Genomic DNA, 22,414 nt, shown 5'->3' on the forward strand with positions numbered 1-22,414 from the left:
TCTAAAAGATGATGATCACATGCACATACACAAACAAAACCAGTGTTTTGAAGAACTGACGCTGTAAAGATGCAATGGAAGGTCTTGGAGTGGGGCTGCCATTCAACTTCATGAATGTTAACCTTAGAGATGGAGTCAATTAAATAACAGTTAATATTTAAAGTAGTTTATAGTGAAATAGGTCTCTGATACGGTGTTTATCATTATTTCTCTCCAAAATATTTCCTGTCAAAATTGTCATACAGTAATTAATGTGAAACTCATTTAGTATTTTACTAAAAGAAGCATGTTTACAATGGAGGGGGAGAAAGCCAATTAAAATAAGTTAAAAGCAGTTGATTTTGTCTCTAACACTCACTAATGATACCCCAAATGTACCATTTTGAAGCCATTCATTCATATAGGCACTGTGATGGATAATGGGAATGCAATCATGGGGAAAAAAGATCTCTGCCTATAAGGAGTTTAAAGTTTAAGAGACAACTTTCAAACTAACCATTGTAATGTGACATGGTAAATGCTAAAATGAAGGGTTGTGCAAGGCAAAATAGGAAGGAGCATGGAGAACAAAACCCTGACCTGGCTTGGGGTCTGAGGGCAGGTTTCTCAGAGGAGATGAGACTAAAATCTAACATTTGTATAGCAAGTACTACCTCCCAAGAACAGTTCTGTGTTAACTCGTATACCATTGAGACATAAAGAGACTAAGTAATTTGTCCAAAGTCATACTGGTAGTAGGGACAGTGCCCAGATTTGAAGCCAAGCCATCTGGCTACAGCTTCTGTGTGTTAGCCCCTCCGCTATGCCACCTCTGTGCTTCGGGTAACAATGGTATAAATAAACATATGATAAAATTGGTGGTGGGATGGCGACACCAGAAGTGGGGAAAGACAGAGAGAGGAGGAGGAGTCCAACTTTTAGCTTCTAAGAGTTAAATGTTTTCTAAATTCAAAATCAGATTCATTTACATTCATGAGGCTCAGTTTCCTTAAGTTTCATTCTCTCACCATTTAGAAGAGGGTTCCTGACACTTATCTGTGGGTTATCTGAATTTTCACATATTCAGCTTGTGTTGGGTTACATTTTCACTTAACTTCATAGATATTCATTTCATTCTTTTAATCATTTATTTACTCATTTATTCACTCAATTTATTTCAAAGTTTTACCTTGTGTATATTGGGTGGTACATACGGAAGCCTCCTCAAAAGAGATGAGAAGTAAGAAATTCAGTTCTGCAAACTAAGGTGTAAATATTCCTTGTCGTACTTTTATCCCAAATTCTTTTCTAGTCATATAAGTTCTCCAAATAAGTAAAAGTTATAACAATAATTCCTCAAGAAAAGGGGAAAAACAGTTTCAATTTCATCTTAGTGTTCATGACAAAAACAATGCTTGCAGGTCCTCCATGATTTTCTAGCTACTAGTGACACAGAAGACCCTTTACAAACTCAGGATCATGGTGTTTGCGTTCTGTTCTTTCCCCTGCTGTGGCTCCATGGAACCGAGCATTTGAGGAGGCCCAGTGCTTCTTCAGACCACTGCTATCCATTTAGTGGGCTCTGGAGTCCCACTTCCTCTCAGGAAGTGACTTGGGTCCTGGGAGAAGTACTGCTTATTGTTTGTTCCTACATGGTCCCTGCTGACTTCATATTATAATATTCTTTAAAAATTTTCTTTACTGGAGCGAAGATCTTCCATTTGTATTATGTCATAAATTTCACCTGGAATAATAAGACTTTCAGTAGCTTTTGTGTGTCACCTCTTTTTACGTCGCTTGTCTGGTGGCACTGAGAATACCTCTTCACTGAAAATGGATCCATTTACAGTCAATAATAGGGTGGCTAATGTTCGTTTTTCTTGGGAAAACTGAAATGAGCACCTTTTATCCTATTATACTGATCCTCCAGCTCCAGAGTATCTGATTGTGTAGCTTCTCATTTTCTCTTGTATCTTACCACTATTATTAATAAGAATTCTGTTGCTAATAGCTTTGGAAAATAATATGTGTGCTTGCAGCCACTACCTGTATTTTTATGGTTTGTCTGATTTAGCTGGACTTTGATATTTATTTCAAATGCTGCTTTGTTGCAGATCAAATGTGAGGAGACCTAATGTCCCTCTAGATTTATTTTCAATGTCCTAAATTTTGCTAGAAGAGAATGGGGTTAATACTTGAACTAGGTATAACTAACATTTAACACCTTTAAGTGTATAATCTGTAGTCTATATTCTTTACGTGTGATACGCCTATAGATATGTGTATGTATATATATATCTAGACACATATCTATAATACCTATATATATATTTACAAATATATATAGACAGAGAAGAAGACTTTTTTAAAAATGTAGGGTAACAGTTTTGTAAATATCTGTGCGCACCTTTTATGGTGAAATTTCTTTTTCCTAAAGTATATTTTATTTTTTTAACACACAAAAGTCATATTTTAGAAAAAATATTATCAATATACTCTATCAAGTTCCCAGCCCATCATTCTTTTTACAGCCTTTTGCACATGCTTTCTATTTTGGAAGTAATCTTCAAATTTATTTTGTCAAACAGAATACTATAAGGAATGTTTATAGAATATTGTAGATATTTATTTATGAACTTAAAAACATCTGTAATTATTTATTGTTTTAAAGAATACATTTTAGGTTTTGGTATAAAATCTTACTTTGTTCTGGCCTGAACCTAACTATTTCTAGGATCGATGGGATTTCATTCACTTTGTTTTTTTAATCAGTGTTTTGAGTACCTACTTTGTATGAGATTATGCTGAGTTCTGCGATACTATGGCAAATAAGCTGGATATAGTCTTTGGCCTCATGGAAATCATTTTACACTTGTGTTGACTGTGTCTAAGGAACTTCAACTATTCTTTAGGTTTTTTTCCTAACAGCAGTTCTTCTTTTGCCCAGGGCAAATATGTAGGCTATATTCTTAGAAATGTCCTACAGATGTTCCATACTTCTTCTAAAAGTAAAAAAGTCATAAATTTCTTGACATGGAAAAAGTGGATAAAAACAATGCCTGCAGGTCCTCCATGATTTTCTAGCTACTAGTTAGACTTCCTTTTCTTTTTTTTTGAGGCAGAGTCTCTCTCTGTGTCACTCAGGCTGGAGTGCAATGGCATGATCTCGGCTCACTGCAACCTCTGCCTCCCGGTTTCAAGTGATTCTCATGCCTCAGCCTCCTAAGTAGCTGAGACTACAGGTGCACACCACCACGCCTGGCTAATTTTTGTATTATTAGTAGAGACAGGGTTTCGCCATGTTGGCCAGGCTGATCTCGATCTCCTGACCTCAGGTGATCCACCCACCTCAGCCTCCCAAAGTACTGGGATTACAGGTGTGAGCCACCATGCCTAGCCAAAAAAGTGGAGTTTGTTTTTTTTTTTTTTTTTAAGTCACTGGTGTTTTATGCAATAGCAACTTTTTGGTTGACTTCTGAGACCCAAATCTAGTTTTTTTGATGCTTAGAGAGTGATTTTTAACCCACAAGGGTTTTTATCTAAAGCTCATGAACCCCTCAGACAGGAGTCTCAAACTCTAGCATACAAAAGACTCACTTGGGACACTTGCTCAAAAGTAATATTTCTGGGCTTCATCCCGTAGAGATGCTGATTCATTAATTCTGGAGAAGATCCAAAAATTTGCATTTTTAATGCTACAGAAGATCCTGAACCATACTGCCCTGTGAGAGCCAAAGATGGACTTCAGGTGGTTCTGTTTAGCCTTCACACTGTGACTACATGAATTGAATTCAATGAGAAGGTCTAGGAGGCTTTAGAAGACTTTCCTTAGTTTCTTAAAGGGGTCTGCAAAAATACTATGATAATGTTAGAAGCAGTGGTTTACAAGTGGAAGAGGGTACTGGTAAAGTCATCCATACAACCAACAACAAGAACCCGCAGCAAAAGGTCTAACAATGAAAGGAAAATCTATAAAGCAGATATAAATACTCAAGTTGTAGAGGAATCCAGAGCAGTGTCCCCCACACAGCTGTTTTTGAGAATATCTCAGAAGTGAGTAGATCTGTGTTGATAAACTGGTGTTCATTGCTCGAAAACGTTTGAGAAACACTAAGTTTAGAAAGTTATTACTTTATTATGGCAGGAAATAGAGACTTTAATATAGTAATTAGTCTTGTGAATTACTTTAAGAAGAATTCAGTATGTAGTATTTCCCAAGCTTATTTGGTCATAGAACCCTTTTCATATAATCTAAAATGAAAGCAATTTGAGAAATGCCCTTTAACAGAGGGACAAACATTAGTCCCTGAGTGTGGCATAGAAATAAATAACTTTCATTATAACTCTCTCATGAGGAAAAACGTAATTGTTTTAAATACACTAAATAATAAAGCAGAATATTTTATATTGCATATTAGAAAAATTCTTATTAAAATTATATATAAAGAAAAAACCCTCAACTATCTCCTCATTATTTACGTGGGCTTACTCATCTAGTTGATGGTAAATTAAATACTTTCTCTAAAATGAAAATTTAATTTTATCTTTATAATATTTTGGGGATTTAGGAGAACTGTGTATTTCCTAAGAATCATAGAGCTCATCATAGCCAAGTAATAGTTATTATGTCAGATATTTTACAGCAATGGTTAGCAGCAGGCCAGACAGAGTTGCCTGTGTGTAAACATGTATGTCCAAAACTTTGAAGCACAGCAGTTCCATAGTGATTTAAATAAATAAATAAAGGCCAGGTTGGCTTAGTGGGGGAAGAACTCCTGGATTGATTGTATCCAAAAAGTTTTCAGAAGGGCGCCGTGGCTCACGCCTGTAATCGCAGCACTTTGGGAGGCCGAGGAGGGCCAGCCTGGGCAACATGGAGAAATACCGTCTCTACTAAAAACACAAAAAATTAGCCGGGTTTGGTGGCGAGTGCCTGTAATCCCAGCTACTCAGGAGGCTGAGGCAGGAGAATCGTTTTAACCCGGGAGGTAGAAGTTGCAGTGAGCCGAGATGGAGCCATTTTTTGGTTTTGTTTTGTTTTTTGTTTTGTTTTGTTTTTGAGACAGGGTCCCACTCTGTGGCCCAGGTTGGAGTGCAGTGGCGCAATCTCGGCTCACTGCAGCTCCACTTTCCGGGCTCAGGTGATCCTCCCACCTCAGCCTCCTGAGTAGCTGGAACTACAGGCTCACGCCACTACGCCCAGCTAATTTGTTTGTTTGTTTGTTTGTTTGTTTTGGTATTTTTTGTAGAGATGGGGTTTGCCATGTTGCCCAGGCTGGCAGATAATGTTTTCTGGAGAGGTAACTTAGAGGGGAGGAGCAAACAAATAATACTGAAAAATGCGGAAAGGAGATTAATTTAGCAAAGGAGATGGTCAAAGGAATTTCTGCTGGGAGAAACTCTTTCCTAATTTTGTTAACAATAAGAGTTTAAGGGACAGAGAAACATATGCTTAGGCAGATAGAAATCATGAGTGAAGATGTGATGATTAGGACACTAGTCCTATGAGATACTGTGAGGTAAAATAAGTCAAATAAGTTTGGGAAATGCTACTTCATCCTTTGTGCTTAATTTCCCTTTAACTGGCCTTTCACAAAATGAATTTATCACAGAATTATTTTCCCCATAAATTGAGAACCTGTGCAATACCCCTTGGGAGAACACTGAGCTGATAGTAATAGGAAATAAGGACTGCTAATTAATGGGCAGCTCCCATAATCATTGGTTGTTTGGGACAAAAAAATGATTAGATTTAGGTCATATATTTCATTCTGTCCTCTTACATTATTTAGTTATAAAGATTCACTGAATTCAAAGAAGATTTACTTTTCACGATTGTTGTATTCCTGGAATACAAGATTCTTCTAAATCCAGGTCATGAAAGTAAGACCTTTTCATCTAGAATCCTCAGACCTCGCATAATTGTCAGCAAGTAGCAAGCACTCTTATATAATTTTGACTCTTAAAGATTCTTCATGCGGTGTTTCTTTGCTTACTTTATAAATATTCACAAGACTTCCAATTTGGAATTGAGCCAGATAAAGACTTCTTAAACATGCTTAATTTCTAGTGAAACTATTGAGCGGCCTTTCCTAGTAAAGAATTAGGAGGGATTCTTAAAGCCTTTGAAAATTTGGTTTATAAACATTTTAGGTCCAAAAGGAAATTTAAGGTTTAGAAGGTTAAAATAGCCACTCATCTACATAAGCAAAGCTTAAGATAAGTCAAATAGACCAAATGGGAATCAAGTACCAACTAAATAAAACATAATATATGTGTTCTCTTTTCATTTTGGGGCATAATATTTCTGGCGAAGCCTTAGTTGTATATGCTGCCTATACATACTTGTGTTCTCTAACATGCCCATAGAAGAACAGTAGATGTGAGTTAGATTTTCATGTATATTGTGCTAACGTCAACTTAGAGATGAAACAGAGTTTTTGTATTTACTTGCAGATTTTTAAAAACCTTTTTACTGTTTCAGAACAGTACTAAATTTTACAGTCTAAGTTGGTAGACAGCTCTTTCTCATAGTACCTGCAAAGAGATCATGACATTTTTGGTCCTCAGTGAAAGACTATTATAGGACTACAAGTTTGATGCTAACATTTTAAAGTTTCACTGAAGTGAAGTGGAATAGCCATAAAATTGTTAGATTTCTGGAATCTTCCTTCTACCATCCATGTGATGAAGGTAATCTTTTTTCCCATGGAATTGTCAGACCCTATACAGTTTTTGAATAGCACTTGTATTTTGTCTCCAAAGGCATTTTGTGCTAAGTTTGTAGGAGTTTACAAATTTTCCAATTTATGATTAAGCTTCAAGCTATCTCTTAAATATGTTTTAAGAAAAGGCATTAATAAAGAAAGGATTCTTTTAAATCCTTTAAAACTTGGTCAAAAAGACCATTTAGTGATGTAATCTAAAATGAAAGCAACAAATTAGAGTTAAGAACATGAAATAAGTGAATTATTCTCCATACTCTTGAAGAGTATAAAGGAATTTTATTATCATATTAAAATGATAGTGTGACTTTACTAGTAGCATAATCATAAGAGGGCAAAAAAAACAACCTTTAAGTTGTATTGTTCTTACGCAAATAATAGATATCACAATTATTTAGACAAGTTATTTTTAAACATGACTTCATGAATTATGTAGCCTAGATTCAATAGCTACCTTAATTTGCTTTTTTTAATGATAGGAACAACACTTATAAGGTCTTAAAGAGTGTATCTTTAATATAGTGTTTTGTAAAATATTTATTTTAATTTCAGACTTACAAAAAGGTTGCCAGGATAATACAAAGAATTCCTTTACATTCAAATTTCCCAAATGTTAATATCTGACCACATTTCCACTTTTGCTTTCTCTCTCTCTCTTTCTTTGCAAAATTTTATTTTTTCTTGAACTGAAAATAGTCCGCAGACACTCTTATGTATTTCAGTGTGTATCTCCTAAAGACAAAGACATTCTCTTGCTTAACCACAATACAGCTATATAAATCGGGAAATTAAGTCATACAGTAATAGCATTGCATAGTAGACTTCAGTCAGATTTCACCAAATTATCCCAAGAATGTCTTTTATATGAAAATAAAATGCTGATTATGTATTAATTTCAGTTTTACTTAATGTCTATTTAGACTCCTTTAGACTAGGTCATTTCCTGGCCTTTGTACTTCCTCACAAAGTACAGACCAGTTATTTTGTAGACTGTCCCTCAATTTGGGTTTGTGTAATATTTCCTTGTCATTAGATTTAAGTTATGCCAGACTGAAAAAAAAAAAAGCAGAATTGCGTAAGATGTGATTTTACAAGAAATCAAATTTCTATTTATAACTCTGAGAATCGATCTAATTATTTAATTGCTATATTTGCCTGAAACAGAATATTCATCTCCAGCTTCCCAGAAGAAAAGATACTCCTAGGAGATTTTATATGTATTTCTTAATGAACTAATTTGGTTTAATTATGGAGGAACTTGTTAGTTTTTATATGGTTTATGGAATCACACAGATCATTCTAATATTTACTAAGAAGGTAAATAAAATGTATGACAGTATTGATCTTTTCTTTTCACAGTTACTCCTGAATGCCCACAGAAAGGAAGAAACTTCTCTCTCCCTTTAGACAAAGTCGAATTCTTATCGCAGCTCATAAAATCCTTTATGAAACTGGAGAAAGGTGTTCAAGAATTGTTTGACGAAATACTTTTATCACTCAAGATAACCAGGAATACTTCAGGTAATATCCTCTTTTGTTTAAATTTGTAAATCTATAATTTCTCTGTGTTTTTGCTTCCTGCTGCTTTGAATGAAAACGATTACTTGAAAAAAACACACATGAAAGAATTCTTTAAATAAGCATTCAGTATAATGCACACCATGCATTATATATAAAAATGCACACATTTTTATCCTTCATGCTTGGCAAGTTCCTTAATTCTAATTGACAAAGCATCATACATCAATTCTGGATAATTTTTAGCTAAAATTAGGTCAATTTTTCTTTTCAAAGAAACACAACTAGCCTATGGAAAGAATAAGCAGACTGGGTGGTCTAGTATCTTTTCTTTTGCTCCTAGCACCCAGATGATCTTGAGCAGAACATATAGTCTCCTTAGACCTGAATTTTCTCACCTTCAAAATAATGATGTAGGACTACATTAATTTTCTCTTTGTTTTCTTTCAGGATTAGATGCTTCAGATTTCGATATGTTATAATGTTATATAGGGTTGTGAGAATTAAATGACAGTGAAAATAAAATACCTAAGAAAATGTCTAGTATATCATAAACGATCAATAAATGTGAGTTGTTAAAATAGTAATTATAATTATGGAATATATTGTTTTTAGTTTAGTCTTAACAAAATCCCTTTGAAAAAAGCCATGCTGTGTGTACTGAATAATATTTCCAACATTAAAGGTAAAATTCAAAGGTATAATGGTTGAGGTATGTTCTCTGTTATCATATCTATATTTATAAAAATTTTCATTTTCCTCAGAATGAAATATACAAAGTTCTCCTTTACGTGATACCATATGCCATTCTAAGGAGTGTAAATATATATATATATATTTGCTGCATCTGCAAAAAAAAGTGAAGGAAGCAAGTGATTAACAATTAGTCTGAAAAATTTAATCCCCAAAACCGATCTCTTGGTAAAATTATTTTCACTTATTATGTTTACTCTTGTATTCCTTTACTTACTTTGCCCACATAAATAATGTCACAAAAGTTATAGGGTTGGATTTTGTTTTACATTAAACATAGTTTACTGGCCTTCTTTGTTTCAGGTGAAATTTAGGTAACACTGTTATATTATAAAATAAATAACATAGGTTACTTTTTCAAATTTGGAGAGAATTTGAAGAAAAAATAAAGATGGACTATAGATTTCTGAAGCCAACCCAAAAAAAAACCCCCCAAAAAAAAAAAAACAAAAAAAAAGCCAAAGATTTAATTAGGAGAGAATGGGACCCTTAAAACGTCTTTTAGATAGAGTTTGACTGTGAGGTCAAACAGAGGTCTGAATAGAGAAATATGATATCCTAATTATTGATTGACATATTGGTTCCTGGAACAGTTGACATTGGAGTTGGTACTCATCCACCGTGCCTGGCTAAGATTTGTCATCTCTCATCTACATCTCTAACAGACCTTTTCTGAGGTATGCATCAAGAAACAGAATGAACTTCAAAACATCTAGGCTTCTACCCAATTTGAATCATCTTGTATTAGTCCTAGGCTAGACTCTTGGGAATTAAGTCAGTTTTGTGAACTTTATTCTTCTTAAAGTCAGCATAAATTCAAAATTAGAATTGCGTTAGGAGGTATTATAAAGATGTAACACTGAAATGGCCAAGAATTGAAGCATAGATTTGGCATGCTGACTTTAGGGAAAATAACAATTTTGAAAAAGGTGATTCAATTCCATTAGATTAAGATGAGGCAATGTGGAGACTTGCAAATGCTGGATATTTGAGAGCAATGGTTACCATTTGTGAATGAAAGTCAACAGAGCAAATACATAATTTGCCACAATATACTGTTGCAAATGTGTCATCTTATAAGCAGTAAGGCAGATAAAAGCAACTTCAATATCATGTTAATAATAGTGAACTATATGAACACATTTGTGGATTATCAAACACAGGATGTAGAAGGAATTTCAAGGGGCAAGTATAAGAAGTGTCTAAGTACTAGAACGTCTCCTTGTGATATATGTAGTCTTCTTTGTTGAAATTCATATTTTTTTGGTCGCAAAGCCAAGATTGATTTAATGTGACACAGCTTTATGTAAATAGATTCCTGAGAAGAATGATCTTGAGGGAAATTGTCAAGAAAAATCTTAAATGTTTTATTCAGTGTATCCAAGTTAATCAATTCTTATCAAAAGCATTGGTTTCTTAAATCAGGAAGGAAAAGACTCCTTGAAATGGATGATTAAGGAAGCCAACTATATCTTAACTATTGGGTATTCCTGATAGTTAAGTTTTGCTTAGAAATCTGGTGAGGAAGAGAATAGGGGGGAAAATAGAGAGGAAGTCATTTGGTTTCCTGCATGTTTATTTTGATTGGAGCATATTTTGCTAATAAAGATCTTGGAAAGAGTTGCCTACGATGTCTATGTAACCCAAACATATGAACAGATGAAAAATGAGGGCTTTTTTTTCATTGTGCAGATTTTTAAAAAATGTCCAGACACTTAACATCACATAGAGAAAATATAAAAATAATTAACCAAATATTTTACTTTTTACTTTGATGTTTACTATTATATTGTAGACTTAGCCAAATTGGCCATTCTGTCAGTAATTTGATTGTAGACAAGAGATTTTGTAGAGATATAATAAATATTTTCTGAGAAAGAAAAGATATTTTGTCATTATTTGCTTTTGTTTGGTCATGATTCAATGGTTTTCTATTTTTGTCACTTCAAAAAATGATAGGACATTATTTGACTGTTGTGGTGCCTTACTGTATTAGGTGATGATATCTTATGGAGTGGCCGTGGATTTGATTTATGGGGCATTTCTAATGCTTCTTTGGAATAAAGTTGTTCTTTGGGCAATTCCTCAATTTTTCCAAAGGTGGCATCTGAGATTTATCTAAACCAGGAGGCTTCTTGGCCCTCATTTTTCTTTAGCCCCAGCAATGACAAAGAGCAATGGCTGCTTCAATTGGATGTAAGAAGAACACTTAGGGTTTGTCTCAGAAGAATCAAAGATTTCAGATCTTCTGAAAGATTGTTTGTACTCTTAGGGGGTCTTAAGAGGGGTCAAATGGCTTCTAAGAGTTCCTTAGCTAGATGGTTAAGGGATTGTATTAGGGAGGCGTATGTAGTTAAGGTAAAGAGGCTCCTAGGGTTTGTAAAGCTCATTACACTAGGACTTTAGCTGTTTCTTGGGCAGAGAGGTCGAAGGCTTCCACATTGGAAATTTGCAAGGTGGCCACCTGGGTTTCTCTTCATACTTTTTCATGGTATTATCTCTTGGATGTAGTCTCTTCTACAGATTCAGCTTTTGGTGGGAGGTTGCTTGTGAGCCAGAAAAAGAACAGTGAAGAAAAGAAAGACTTGTAGTTCCCACTTAGAGCTGCCAACAAGGCAAGTTGCTTTGTAGTGCACACAATGGGAACCTATGAACACCAATTTGGGTGTGAAAGTGGATGTCACAGGGAAGTACTGCCAACCTCTACTCTCTATGAAAGAAAGCGGCAGTGTAGAAACTAACCAGAAGTATAAAATGAACCACAAAGAACTCTGTAGGGGAAGCTATTGAGCAGCTGGCATTCTTGTGACCCTCTGCACTCTTCTGAGGTTCTTAATCTAGGCATGCTTTTAAAGAAACCAGTATTGACTGCATGCAAATAACTATATTTTACAGTGATGAGCCGAAAGTGGGCTACCTTCTCTAGACAATGATAATAAGTGTATAGATTTTAAATACATTTTTAAAATATATGAAATAATTCATCAAATGTTTAGAGTTCATAGAGTTTTACATTGCCAAATTTCAACATTGACCATTTTGAATTCCAAACAAATGTAAAAATGCCACAATTTGTTAAATCCAGAATATATCACATTAGTGTAGATCCCATGCTAGTAATCCTATCTAAAGATGATAACTTTTGCTTCCCTGTACAGAATTAAGTTTTTTTTAACCCATTTTAATTTGGGGGAGAGGGATTATATTTTAAAGGCTATCATAATTGCTTCATAATTCATTTTCTATATCTTACTGTAGAATTGCTCACCAGCAAGAGGAATCTTGGAAAGCTTCTTTTTTTCCTTAGTCATCTTGAATATAGGCAGATGGTTTGTATAAACATCTGAGCACATTACTTTGAGTGAATAAACATAATGTATTTGGGAGTGAAATGATAAATACAAGATAATTAACTTTTTCTGTAAGTCTTAAACTATAGCTACACAATAGCAGACAGTTACTTCCAGAAACAGATCTGCAAAGCTTATACTTCAATCTAGTATTATTTTTCCAAAGTAAATACCTTCTAAATGAGCTATCTATAGAAAAGTAAAGTGACATTCAGAATCCAACTTTGTCCCTTCTTGTCATTAACAACTTGATCTTTATTATTTTTCTGTTCTAAAAAACTGAAAACTTTTAAATAGGATGAAAGAGTAACTACTTCATACATACCTCCATGTTAAAAATAACTCAAAATTTTGTCATACTATGTAGAAATTCTCTTTTATAACAATTTAGAAAATGTAGAAACACCTTGTTATTTCTACTAGAGGAATAGTTTTCCATTGGTGCATGTATCATAATTTAACCAGTTATTCATTGATGGACAGTTAGGGTTTTTTTCTCTCTTCATTTGCTACCACAAAACATTATATGGCAAATTTCCTTAATTATTTCTTATATGTACACGACTATATCTGGATGGTAAATTTCAAAAGTAGAATTGCTAAATAAACAGGCATGATCATAAAGAGGATGAAAAGATAAGCCACAAACTAAGAAAAAACTATTTGCAAAACACATATATGATAAAGAACTTGTATCCAAAATATACAAAGAACTCTTAAAATTCAACAAGAAAACAAACAACCCAATTTAAAAATTCATAAAAGATCTGAACAGACACCTTACCAAAGAGGATATACAGATGGCGAATAAGCATATGAAAAGATGCTCAACATCATGTCATTAGGAAAATGCAAACTAAAACAAGATGACACTACACACCTATTAGAATGGCTAAAATCCAAAACACATACAACACCAAATTCTGGCAAGGATGTGGAACAACTCTCATTCATTGCTGTTAGGAATGCACAATGGTACAGGCTCTTTGGAAGACAGTTTGGCAGTATCTTACAAAGCTAAACATAGTTTTACCATACAATCCAGCAATTGCAATCGTAGGTATTTATCCAAATGAGTTGAAAACTTACATCTGTACAAAAACCTGCACAGGAATGTTTATAGCAGTGTTATTCATAACTGCCAAAACTTGGAAGCAGCTAAAATGTTCTTCAGTAGGTGAATGTATAAACAAATTTTGGTACATCAATACAATGGAATATTATTCATTGATAAAAAGAAATGAGATGTCAAGCCATTAAGAGACATGGAGGAACCTTAAATGCATATCACTAAGCGAAAGAAGCCAATGTGAAAAGGCTACATACTATATGATTCCAACTATATGACATTATGAAAAAGGCAAAACTATAAAGACAGCAAATAGATTAGTGGGTACCAGGGTGGGGTTATGGGGAGGAGGGATGTGTAAGTGGTGCAAAGTGAATTTTTAAAGCATGGACACTATTCTGTGTGACAGAGTAATGGGGGGTACATGACATTATACGTTTGGCAAAACCCATAGAATTGCACAACACAAAGAGTGAACCCTAATGTAAACTGTAGACTTAGTTAATAATAATATTTTTATATTTGTTTACCAGCTGTAACAAATATACCATATATTGCAAGATGTTAACAGTAGAGGAAACTGAGGGCAGGGAGGAAGTATATGTGAACTTTCTGTACTTTCTGCTCAATTTTTTTGTAAACTGGAAACTTTGCTAAAAAATAAACTATTAATTTTCAGAAAGTGGACATTTTGAGAAAGATTGGCAAGTCAGCTTGTCATATCTACTTTGACAGTTGATGGTATTTTTGTTGTGCACATTTACTTTATGGTTTCTGCATTTCATGTCCTGAAAAGTCTTCTCTATGTGGATCTTTTAAAAAAATTTCCATATTTTCTTTTAATGAGCTTATAGTTGCATTTTTCTTTATTTAAAAATCTTTGACTAATCTGGATTTTATTTCAATTAGAAGTGATCCTTATTTGTAACACCATCTTCTTGAAAATACATCATAAAATACAAGCCATAAAAATCATTTTAAGTTAAATGGTCTAACACTGTTTGAGTCTAAAACCCTCTCTGTGTTGTGATGTGTCTTGAGAAATGGAATAGGATTCTTAAACTGCAGTCCATTGGATTAGTTAATGAGATTTACAAGAGGGCCTGGAAATCCCCAATTTGTGTGTGTGTGTGTGTGTGTGTGTGTGTGTGTGTGTGTGATGCACATGTGCCTGCCATACAGTCATGTTATGCATTTTTGTTTGCAGTGTTCTGTCACTTTAATCATGTTCTTAGAGTGTTCACAAATCCAAAGATGATTAAGAAATACTAGAGTTGATGAAAACTTTTCCTCAGAATATGTAAACTCTGATAAAATTTCCCAAAATAGTGATGTTATTGCCAACCAAATGGAATTTTTACCTTTAACGCACTTTATGCACAAGATGGTTGAAATTAACATCAGAACAAAACACTTCTATTTCATCAACTGTATTCCTTAGAAATCATTCACAATTAAGTTCTTAGAGCCAGATTTAGGAAAAGAAAACATGCGTCTACTGGATGACTCTATTGGTCAGAATCCCTACTGATAAAGTCAGTTAGATTTTGAAATTTGCTTTGCCCAGGCATAAAGAAATTGATTCTTGGTAAATCGTGGGGAAAAAAGAAAAGTTAGATCATAACATAGAATTCATCATCATACACCATGTCTAAGCCAAAAAAAGTAAACCTTAAATTATTCATACTGAATCAAATTATCATTAATCTAATCTTATTGGAAAAGTAGAAAGATTTATCTTGGAGTAGTTATTTATTACATTTTTATAGATCAAATTCTTTTTTCCCATGGAAAAGAGTTTCTTAATTGTAAAAAACAAAAGTTGTGGAAATATTTCCATTTTCGGAACTAGGGATTATTTTATGCCTGTCTCAGAGTTTGTGTTTTTTAAATGAATCGTTGATATGCTTAAGGGTATAATTTTTCTCGTTATGCTGATGTTTATGTATTTTTCTTCTTTGTTTGAAGTTAACATGCTAGGAAATACCACCATTTTTAAAAGATAGTACTTTAGAATTAACTTTTTAAATGAACAAGGAAATAATATTTATTTTGTCCTCTTACATTATCAACCTGAAAATAAACTAATGACAAAAATCTTTATTTTGAAGATTATACGTTTATGTACATCAAAAATGAATGTAATTGGGATGTAGATTTCATCAAGTTTTATGTGAAAAAGGACTCTATCTATCTTGATTCTGTCATTATTGTAATGGTGACATCAGCCTCCATCTTTTTGACTATATTCTCTATATATTGTTATTTGTGGATGTGTATATGTATGTATGTACTGTGGATAGAACTTTTCTACGTAGTTAATATTTACCTGAATTTATAAATCACATCTAGTATGCTTTTTAAACAATATATATTAGTGTGTTTGTTTTCTTTTCTATTGCTTAGGAATTTTGGAGAAATCCGATAGAGAAGTTGTAATGGAAAAACCTAGAGCAAACGAAACCAATATTCCTTCCGAGCAATCGCTATCAGGAAAAGAGGTAAGTGAAGGAAAAAGAAGTGTTTTATAATTCACATATAATATCATCATATGCCTGTGAATCCATTATGAATCAAGATGTCTTGAGTTTTACCCTTTGCTACAAAAAAATAATTTTTCAATTTTGGGTTGAAAATTGGCTTATAAGTTTTTGATGAAAATTCACTTTAGTGGGGATGCTGTCTTCATATAAAATCTATTCCATGGGAGGAATAGAGAGATGGAAGTCAAGAGATCTTTGTTATTATCCTGACTCAGGGTCTGCACTTAGAGGATGTGGGCTATAGATAATTGTTGAATAGCGAGAAAATGGAGATTAAAAAGGAAAAGGAAACAATCATCTGAACTGGCCTCATATTTTTGATCCCCATCCTGTGATTGTTTGGTCCCAAAACCTGTTACCACTCTGCTCTGCTCTAGATTGTAGAGAATTACACTTTCCAGGCCCCCTTGCTTTCGGATTCTGGGACGGTTTAGCCAATTAAAGGCATTGATGGAAGACCTCATGGAAGGCATTGATGGAGCATAGAAGTTTCAGAGAAATCAGAGCCTTTATTCTCCTCTCTCTGTCTTAAGGAACATCTCTGATAATGGCTGTGACACCTTTATCTCCACCCTGAGCCCTGTTCCCTCCATGCAGCCTGCCCTGCATGACTTCAGTTCTACCTGGCAGGTCTGCTTGGGCTTTAGCTTCGACTGGTAGCCCCAGGAGCTACTCTTCCATAACTTAGTCCCTTTTCTAAATTCCTCCAGCCCTAGGGGTGATTGCGGCCTCCTGCTCTATTAATATCTGGCCTGCTTCACAGTCCATGTTTGACTTCTCAAATCTTCCATCATGCAGGTAACCAAAACCCTACATTAAAATTCTTCCTTTTGAAAAATCTTGAGTGGTTTCTGCTTTTTGAATGGACCCTGACTGATACACTAGGTAAATATTTAAAGAGACAAAACAACACATAGTTTTAACAGAGTTTTCGCCTTTAATAATCGGGAAAATCCTAAGTTATATATTATACTTTAACCAAAAATCAAAATCAGTACTAAGAAATGAGCACTAAATAATAGAAATAGAGATTCAACAGATTATCTACTTCGTGCATAGAAGAGAAAACCATGTGATTCTGTTTTTTCTTGGAACAACTAGTAAGTGTTCTCTAGTCTAAATGGAATATGTATGATGCCAAATATTAGATGAGAAGAGTAGAAGTAAGCAAACTATATTTCATAAGAACAAATAAACTATTGGAGGTTTGAATAAGTAAAGGTTTTCAGTTTTCTTTTCTTTTCTTTTCTTTTTTTTGAGACATAGTATCACTCTGTCACCCGTGCTGGAGTGCAGTGGTGCAATCTCAGCTCACTGCAATCTCCGCCTCCCAAGTTCAAGCGATTCTCTTGTCTCAGCCTCCCAAGTAGCTGGGATTACAGGCGCCCACCACAATGCCCAGCTGATTTTTTATATTTTCAGTAGAGACCGGGTTTCATCATGTTGGCCAGGCTGGTCTCAAACTCCTGACCTCAGGTGATCCGCCTGCCTCGGCCTCCCAAAGTGCTGGGATTATAGGCGTAAGCCATCATGCCTGGCCTTCAGGTTTCTTTTTAAGAGCAGCTGTTAATGTACTTGTTTTTCTATATTTGAAAAGAGAATTCAGATAGGCCAACATACTATAATTACATGTATATTATCATGGGCAAAGGTAACTTTCACTGCACAAAAAAATTTTTAAAAATTCAATACAGCCATGGCAATTAATGACATTTTCCACCAGGACATATTTGCTTGAATGAATAAATGAATGACTTTAGTAAATAGACATGCCCTGATAGGGAAAACAAAAATCAGAATTTTTTTGTTTGAATTTTCATGGAGGTAGTTTTATTTTTACATTTTTTTCATAAATGTGTCCCAAGGAATTACTGTCATAGCACAGGGCTATAACTATGCCACTTCCAAGTTCTCTTATAAGAAAGAAGATTATATCAGTTGAGCAGATTCAGTTTTTGATGAATTTTTTTTTTTTTTTTTTGAAATGGAGTCTCGCTCTGTTCCCCAGTCTGGAGTGCAGTGGTGCCATCTCGGCTCACTGCAACCTCCGCCTCCCAGGTTCCAGCGATTCTCCTGCCTCAGCCTCCTGAGTAGCTGGGACTACAGGCACGTGCCACCACGCCCGGCTAATTTTTTGTATTTTTAGTAGAGACCGGGTTTCACCGTGTTAGCCAGGATGGTCTCCATCTCCTGACCTCAAGTGGTCTGCTCGCCTTGGCCTCCCAAAGTGCTGGGATTACTGGCATGATTTTTGATGAATTTTATGCAAATATAAGATAAGAGAGATGTGTTTTAGGCCCTCTGATGCTTGAGATCCAAATAATCTTCAGAAAGTTCCGTTAAAATTTAGTTATGAGCGTAATGAGAGCAAGAGCCATGTTTCTGATTATAGAGTCATGGAATCATATAATTTTAGCTCTAAAAAATGAATCACCTTTATTACTTTGTACAGTATATATGAAAAAATAAATTATTGCTGAATGAGTTGTACATATAAGAAAATTAGGCTTATGATCATAATTTCAGTAATTTTAAAATAAAAGGGACCATAGAAATCATACAATTTGACTCTGTTGTTTTTCTAGCAAAAAAACCCCTGAGATCAAGAAAAATAAGTGATTCAGTCAGGGACATGGAGCTCAGGGTTTTCTGAAGTTGGGGTAGGTGGCACGTTACTGTAAACAAAGTTACATTAAAACAGGGAAAGTTGAATTCTAAGCATAGGTTCAGCCTACTACCCATAATGCTTTTGAACTTTAGAGAATGTTAGGAGACCTGGAGAAAATATACATTCATAAATATATTGCCTTATGAGCCATAGACCAAAGGAAAAAAGAAAACATCAGCCCCTCAACTGTAGCTCAACCCCTTCTACTCCCTTCCAAGTACCCCCCCAACCACCACAATAGAACAGTGCAGATTCTTTTAATTCTTCATTCTTGGAACAAAAGTAGTGCTGCTTATGACTTTGCAGCTGGAGAGACTAAAATTCTAAGCAAGTAAAAATCTAGGAAGTGCAGTGGTATGTTTTCTCTGAGAAATTTATTTCTTATTGCTATTTTTTGGCTTGTCTGGAGTTCTGTGAGTGAAAAAGAAATGAAAGTTGAATATTAAATGCTGCCTTATGTTGCAATACTTGTTAACAATAAACTATAAAAAAGACTATAAAAATCTAATTTAGACTTTATTAAATATATTGAATTTAAAGGTTGTTTTATGTGATAAATAGTAACTGTAGCTTTCTGTTCTTGTAAAGATGGCTTTATTGAACTATATTTAAGAGATTAAATTTTTTAAAAAGTTTTTTATTAAATCTACTGATGAATTAAAATGAAATGTCAGTATATTACTGTGTGTAAAGAATGCACATGTTTTTGTATATTGCTTTATTCACTAGGTAATATTTTTTAGGTTGTAAGAATGGCTTTTACAGTATATCAAAGAATATATTCAACATGTTGAATGAAAGTAATAATTTTATATCTATAACAATAGAAACATTTGTTGCTGAGTTAAGATTAACATGACTTCATATACATTTATATTTCAGGCTACCTTACTAGATTTTGGCTGGAGAAGTGCATTTAAAGAAGTGTTTCTTCCCATGGCGCACTGCGCAGTAACTGCAATTGAAGGTTTTTCCACAAAAATTCTCCAACAGGAACAGAATGAAAGGTCTTCAGCTGTGAGCTATGCTATGAACCTTGTAAATGTCCAGCAAGTTTGGCAAGACAGCCATATGTTTCCTGAGGAGGAACAACCAAAGAAAATTGGAAAAGCAAGTATATGAAATCCTTTCAAACTGCTGACTGGCATGATGGGATTTATTTTAGTATAAGGCATTGCAAAAAGGACCTGTAGATCAAATGGTGGAGTCCCTTGGCAAGTACTTGGTACTTGACCCAGTACCAGTTTTCTTCAGTGGTATCCATGGGCCACTGCTGCCCAAAAGGACTTATACCTGGTGCTAACTTGTTGCTACATGAATCTGAGGCAACCAAAAAGGGGCCTCTGTGACTTCATGGGGAGCTGGGAAACCCTGGGAAAACCACCTGTTTTGATTATACGTTTGAATGACTCCAGGAAAATTTAGGAGGTTGAAGGAAGTGCTGTCTTTTCTAGCTTTGGGCACTTAAAAAAATCTTCATTAACACCTTAATGAGCTTTTCATCTTATTAGTATCAGTCTTACATCTCCATATGTGCTTTGAAAGTCACAGAACATACTGAGAAAATAGGAGGTAAATACAGTCACTTGGCATTAAATCCAGAATGATTTCAGCAACCTATGATTGGGATATTCTTTTTTTGTTTTGTTTTGTTTTTTTGAGACGGGGGCCTCACTCTGTCGCCCAGGCTGGAGTGCAGGGGCGCGATCTCGGCTCACTGCAAGCTCCGCCTCCTGGGTTCACGCCATTCTCCTGCCTCACCCTCCCGAGTAGCTGGGACTAAAGGCGCCCGCCACCTCGCCCGGCTAATTTTTGGTATATTTAGTAAAGACGGGGTTTCACCGTGTTAGTCAGGATGGTCTCAATCTCCTGACCTTGTGATCCGCCCGCCTCAGCCTCCCAAAGTGCTGGGATTACAGGCGTGAGCCACCGCGCCCGGCCGATTGGGATATTCTTAAAAGAATTTTTGAAGATGACCTCCTTATTCTGCCACAGTCACTCTAAGGCTCCAGAACATTCCCTAGGTAACTGTGTTGACTGATCCAATGTGGAGATAGGCTTTACTTTTCCATTCATCACACCTCCCTTCTGCCATTAAGAAAGAGAAGATACATAATAAATTGTGAAAGGCTAGACTCATCACTTCTAAAAGTTGCTGACACCCTACCAATAAGAAGATGCTACATGAGACTGTTTCTGATTCTTCTAAATTATTTAAATTGCACTGACATTTATATGTGGCATTTAATTTTTAAAAACCCTTTATGGCAATTTAGCAAAAGAAAATTAGAATAAGTTTTAAAAATAATGCAAACGTTAATATCAAGGATACATTTTCTTGATATTATACAATATCAAGGATATATTTTCTGAATCCTACTAACTACAGATAAAGGTATTGTCATGTATAGCTGGTTCATGAGTTTTTCATAATGTCTGTCTGGTAAGCATAAGGTTTGAAAGTTATATAGAGAGAAGCATTGTTTTGGTATTTCCTTATTTGACATAAAACATTTAACTTTCTACAACTGAGAAATCGATTATTACAAAGCTGCGTCATTATATTTATGTTTGATGCCAAATTCATTATTTAGGAATTTGGCTCCACTGTCCATAAATTACTTGGTGCTGTCAGAATACAAATGACTCAGTGCCACATTTATTTCTCCCTAGTTTTGTTCTGACATCATGGAAAAACTTGACACAATGCTTCCACTGGCTCTGGCATGCAGAGATGATTCTTTTCAGGAAATTAGAGCAAACTTGGTGGAGGCCTGTTGTAAAGTGGCAACAGCTGTCCTGCAGAGACTGCAAGAGAGAGCCAAGGAGGTTCCTTCCAAAGCACCCCTGAAAAACTTGCACACATACCTCTCCACAGCGGTGTATGTCTTCCAGCATTTCAAGCGATATGATAATTTGATGAAGGAAATGACTAAAAAGTGAGTGTTGTTTAAATTAAGTTGATGGCCACGCTTAAAGAAACGTGTAATCTTTGGATATCACAGGAATGAAATTTTGGTAATAAGATTTGAGAAAGAGAAAATAATAATTAACAAGGTGAATTATTTTCATTTGTCTTAACTAGGAAATATCAAAAAGGTGGAGCATGGAATATATTAAACTAGATACATAGATAGTAAGAAAGGTACTATCTCTAAAGGCACACTCAAAAACCCACGCATTTTGTGCACCCTAACCCAGGGCAACTATTTTCTGCATGTTGTTATTACATGAATAAACACACCCTTTCGTTTTGTAAGGTGCATTATACTGACCACATTGAAAAGGAAAAATAAACTTGTTGTCTCGTGGAGCAGACTTAGAAAATAAATGCATTGTAATCTCTTCTAATGATCAATGTAAACATATTTCAGGACAGCCATTTAGTAGTAAAGTATAATATTTGAAGAGGAAGCATCTGGCAGTCTAATTTTCATGTATTTGTAGTCTAAAACTGCAGTATGTTTTCTGTATAGAGATAAAAATGACCACAGGCATTAATTATCATATGGCCTTTCTTGTTGCCCTTACACTGTCTAGATATAACATGGCTTCTTGCAAAAGAAACACGTAGACTTAGCAGTCCTGTGTGACCCCGAGAATCTATTCTATATTCTTTATCCAGCCTTTGCAGTCCGTTAGTTATGAAAGAAAGCAGTGTAATATTCATAGCTAAAGATAAAAGTAGAATAAATTTGGCTTGATGTAGGGTATAACTGTGATATTTCTTTAATTCTCATAAGTAGTCAGATGTTGTGATTCATGCTTGAATTTATAAACAAAATGTGCCAGAAATCATTTTATTTAAT

At 34.8% G+C, this 22,414-nt stretch overlaps 1 protein-coding gene across 3 annotated transcripts in view; it reads left to right on the plus strand.

Annotated features, from left to right (window-relative positions):
* Positions 1–22,414, plus strand: part of KIAA0825 (KIAA0825 ortholog) — a 462,297-nt gene that overhangs the window by 119,484 nt on the left and 320,399 nt on the right. The window contains exons 7-10 of one of the 3 annotated variants that reach the window (XM_063604394.1): positions 8,064–8,225; positions 15,801–15,895; positions 19,488–19,715; positions 21,279–21,544. In XM_063604394.1, coding sequence (XP_063460464.1) covers positions 8,064–8,225; positions 15,801–15,895; positions 19,488–19,715; positions 21,279–21,544 — 751 coding nt within the window. Of the gene's footprint in view, positions 1–8,063; positions 8,226–8,672; positions 10,859–15,800; positions 15,896–19,487; positions 19,716–21,278; positions 21,545–22,414 lie in introns of those variants that run through there. The other 2 variants (XM_055112203.2, XM_055112202.2) reach the window with 2 other exon arrangements.

This window comes from Pan paniscus, chromosome 4 (assembly GCF_029289425.2).
Source record: "Pan paniscus chromosome 4, NHGRI_mPanPan1-v2.0_pri, whole genome shotgun sequence".
In the NCBI taxonomy this organism is placed as follows: domain Eukaryota; kingdom Metazoa; phylum Chordata; class Mammalia; order Primates; family Hominidae; genus Pan; species Pan paniscus.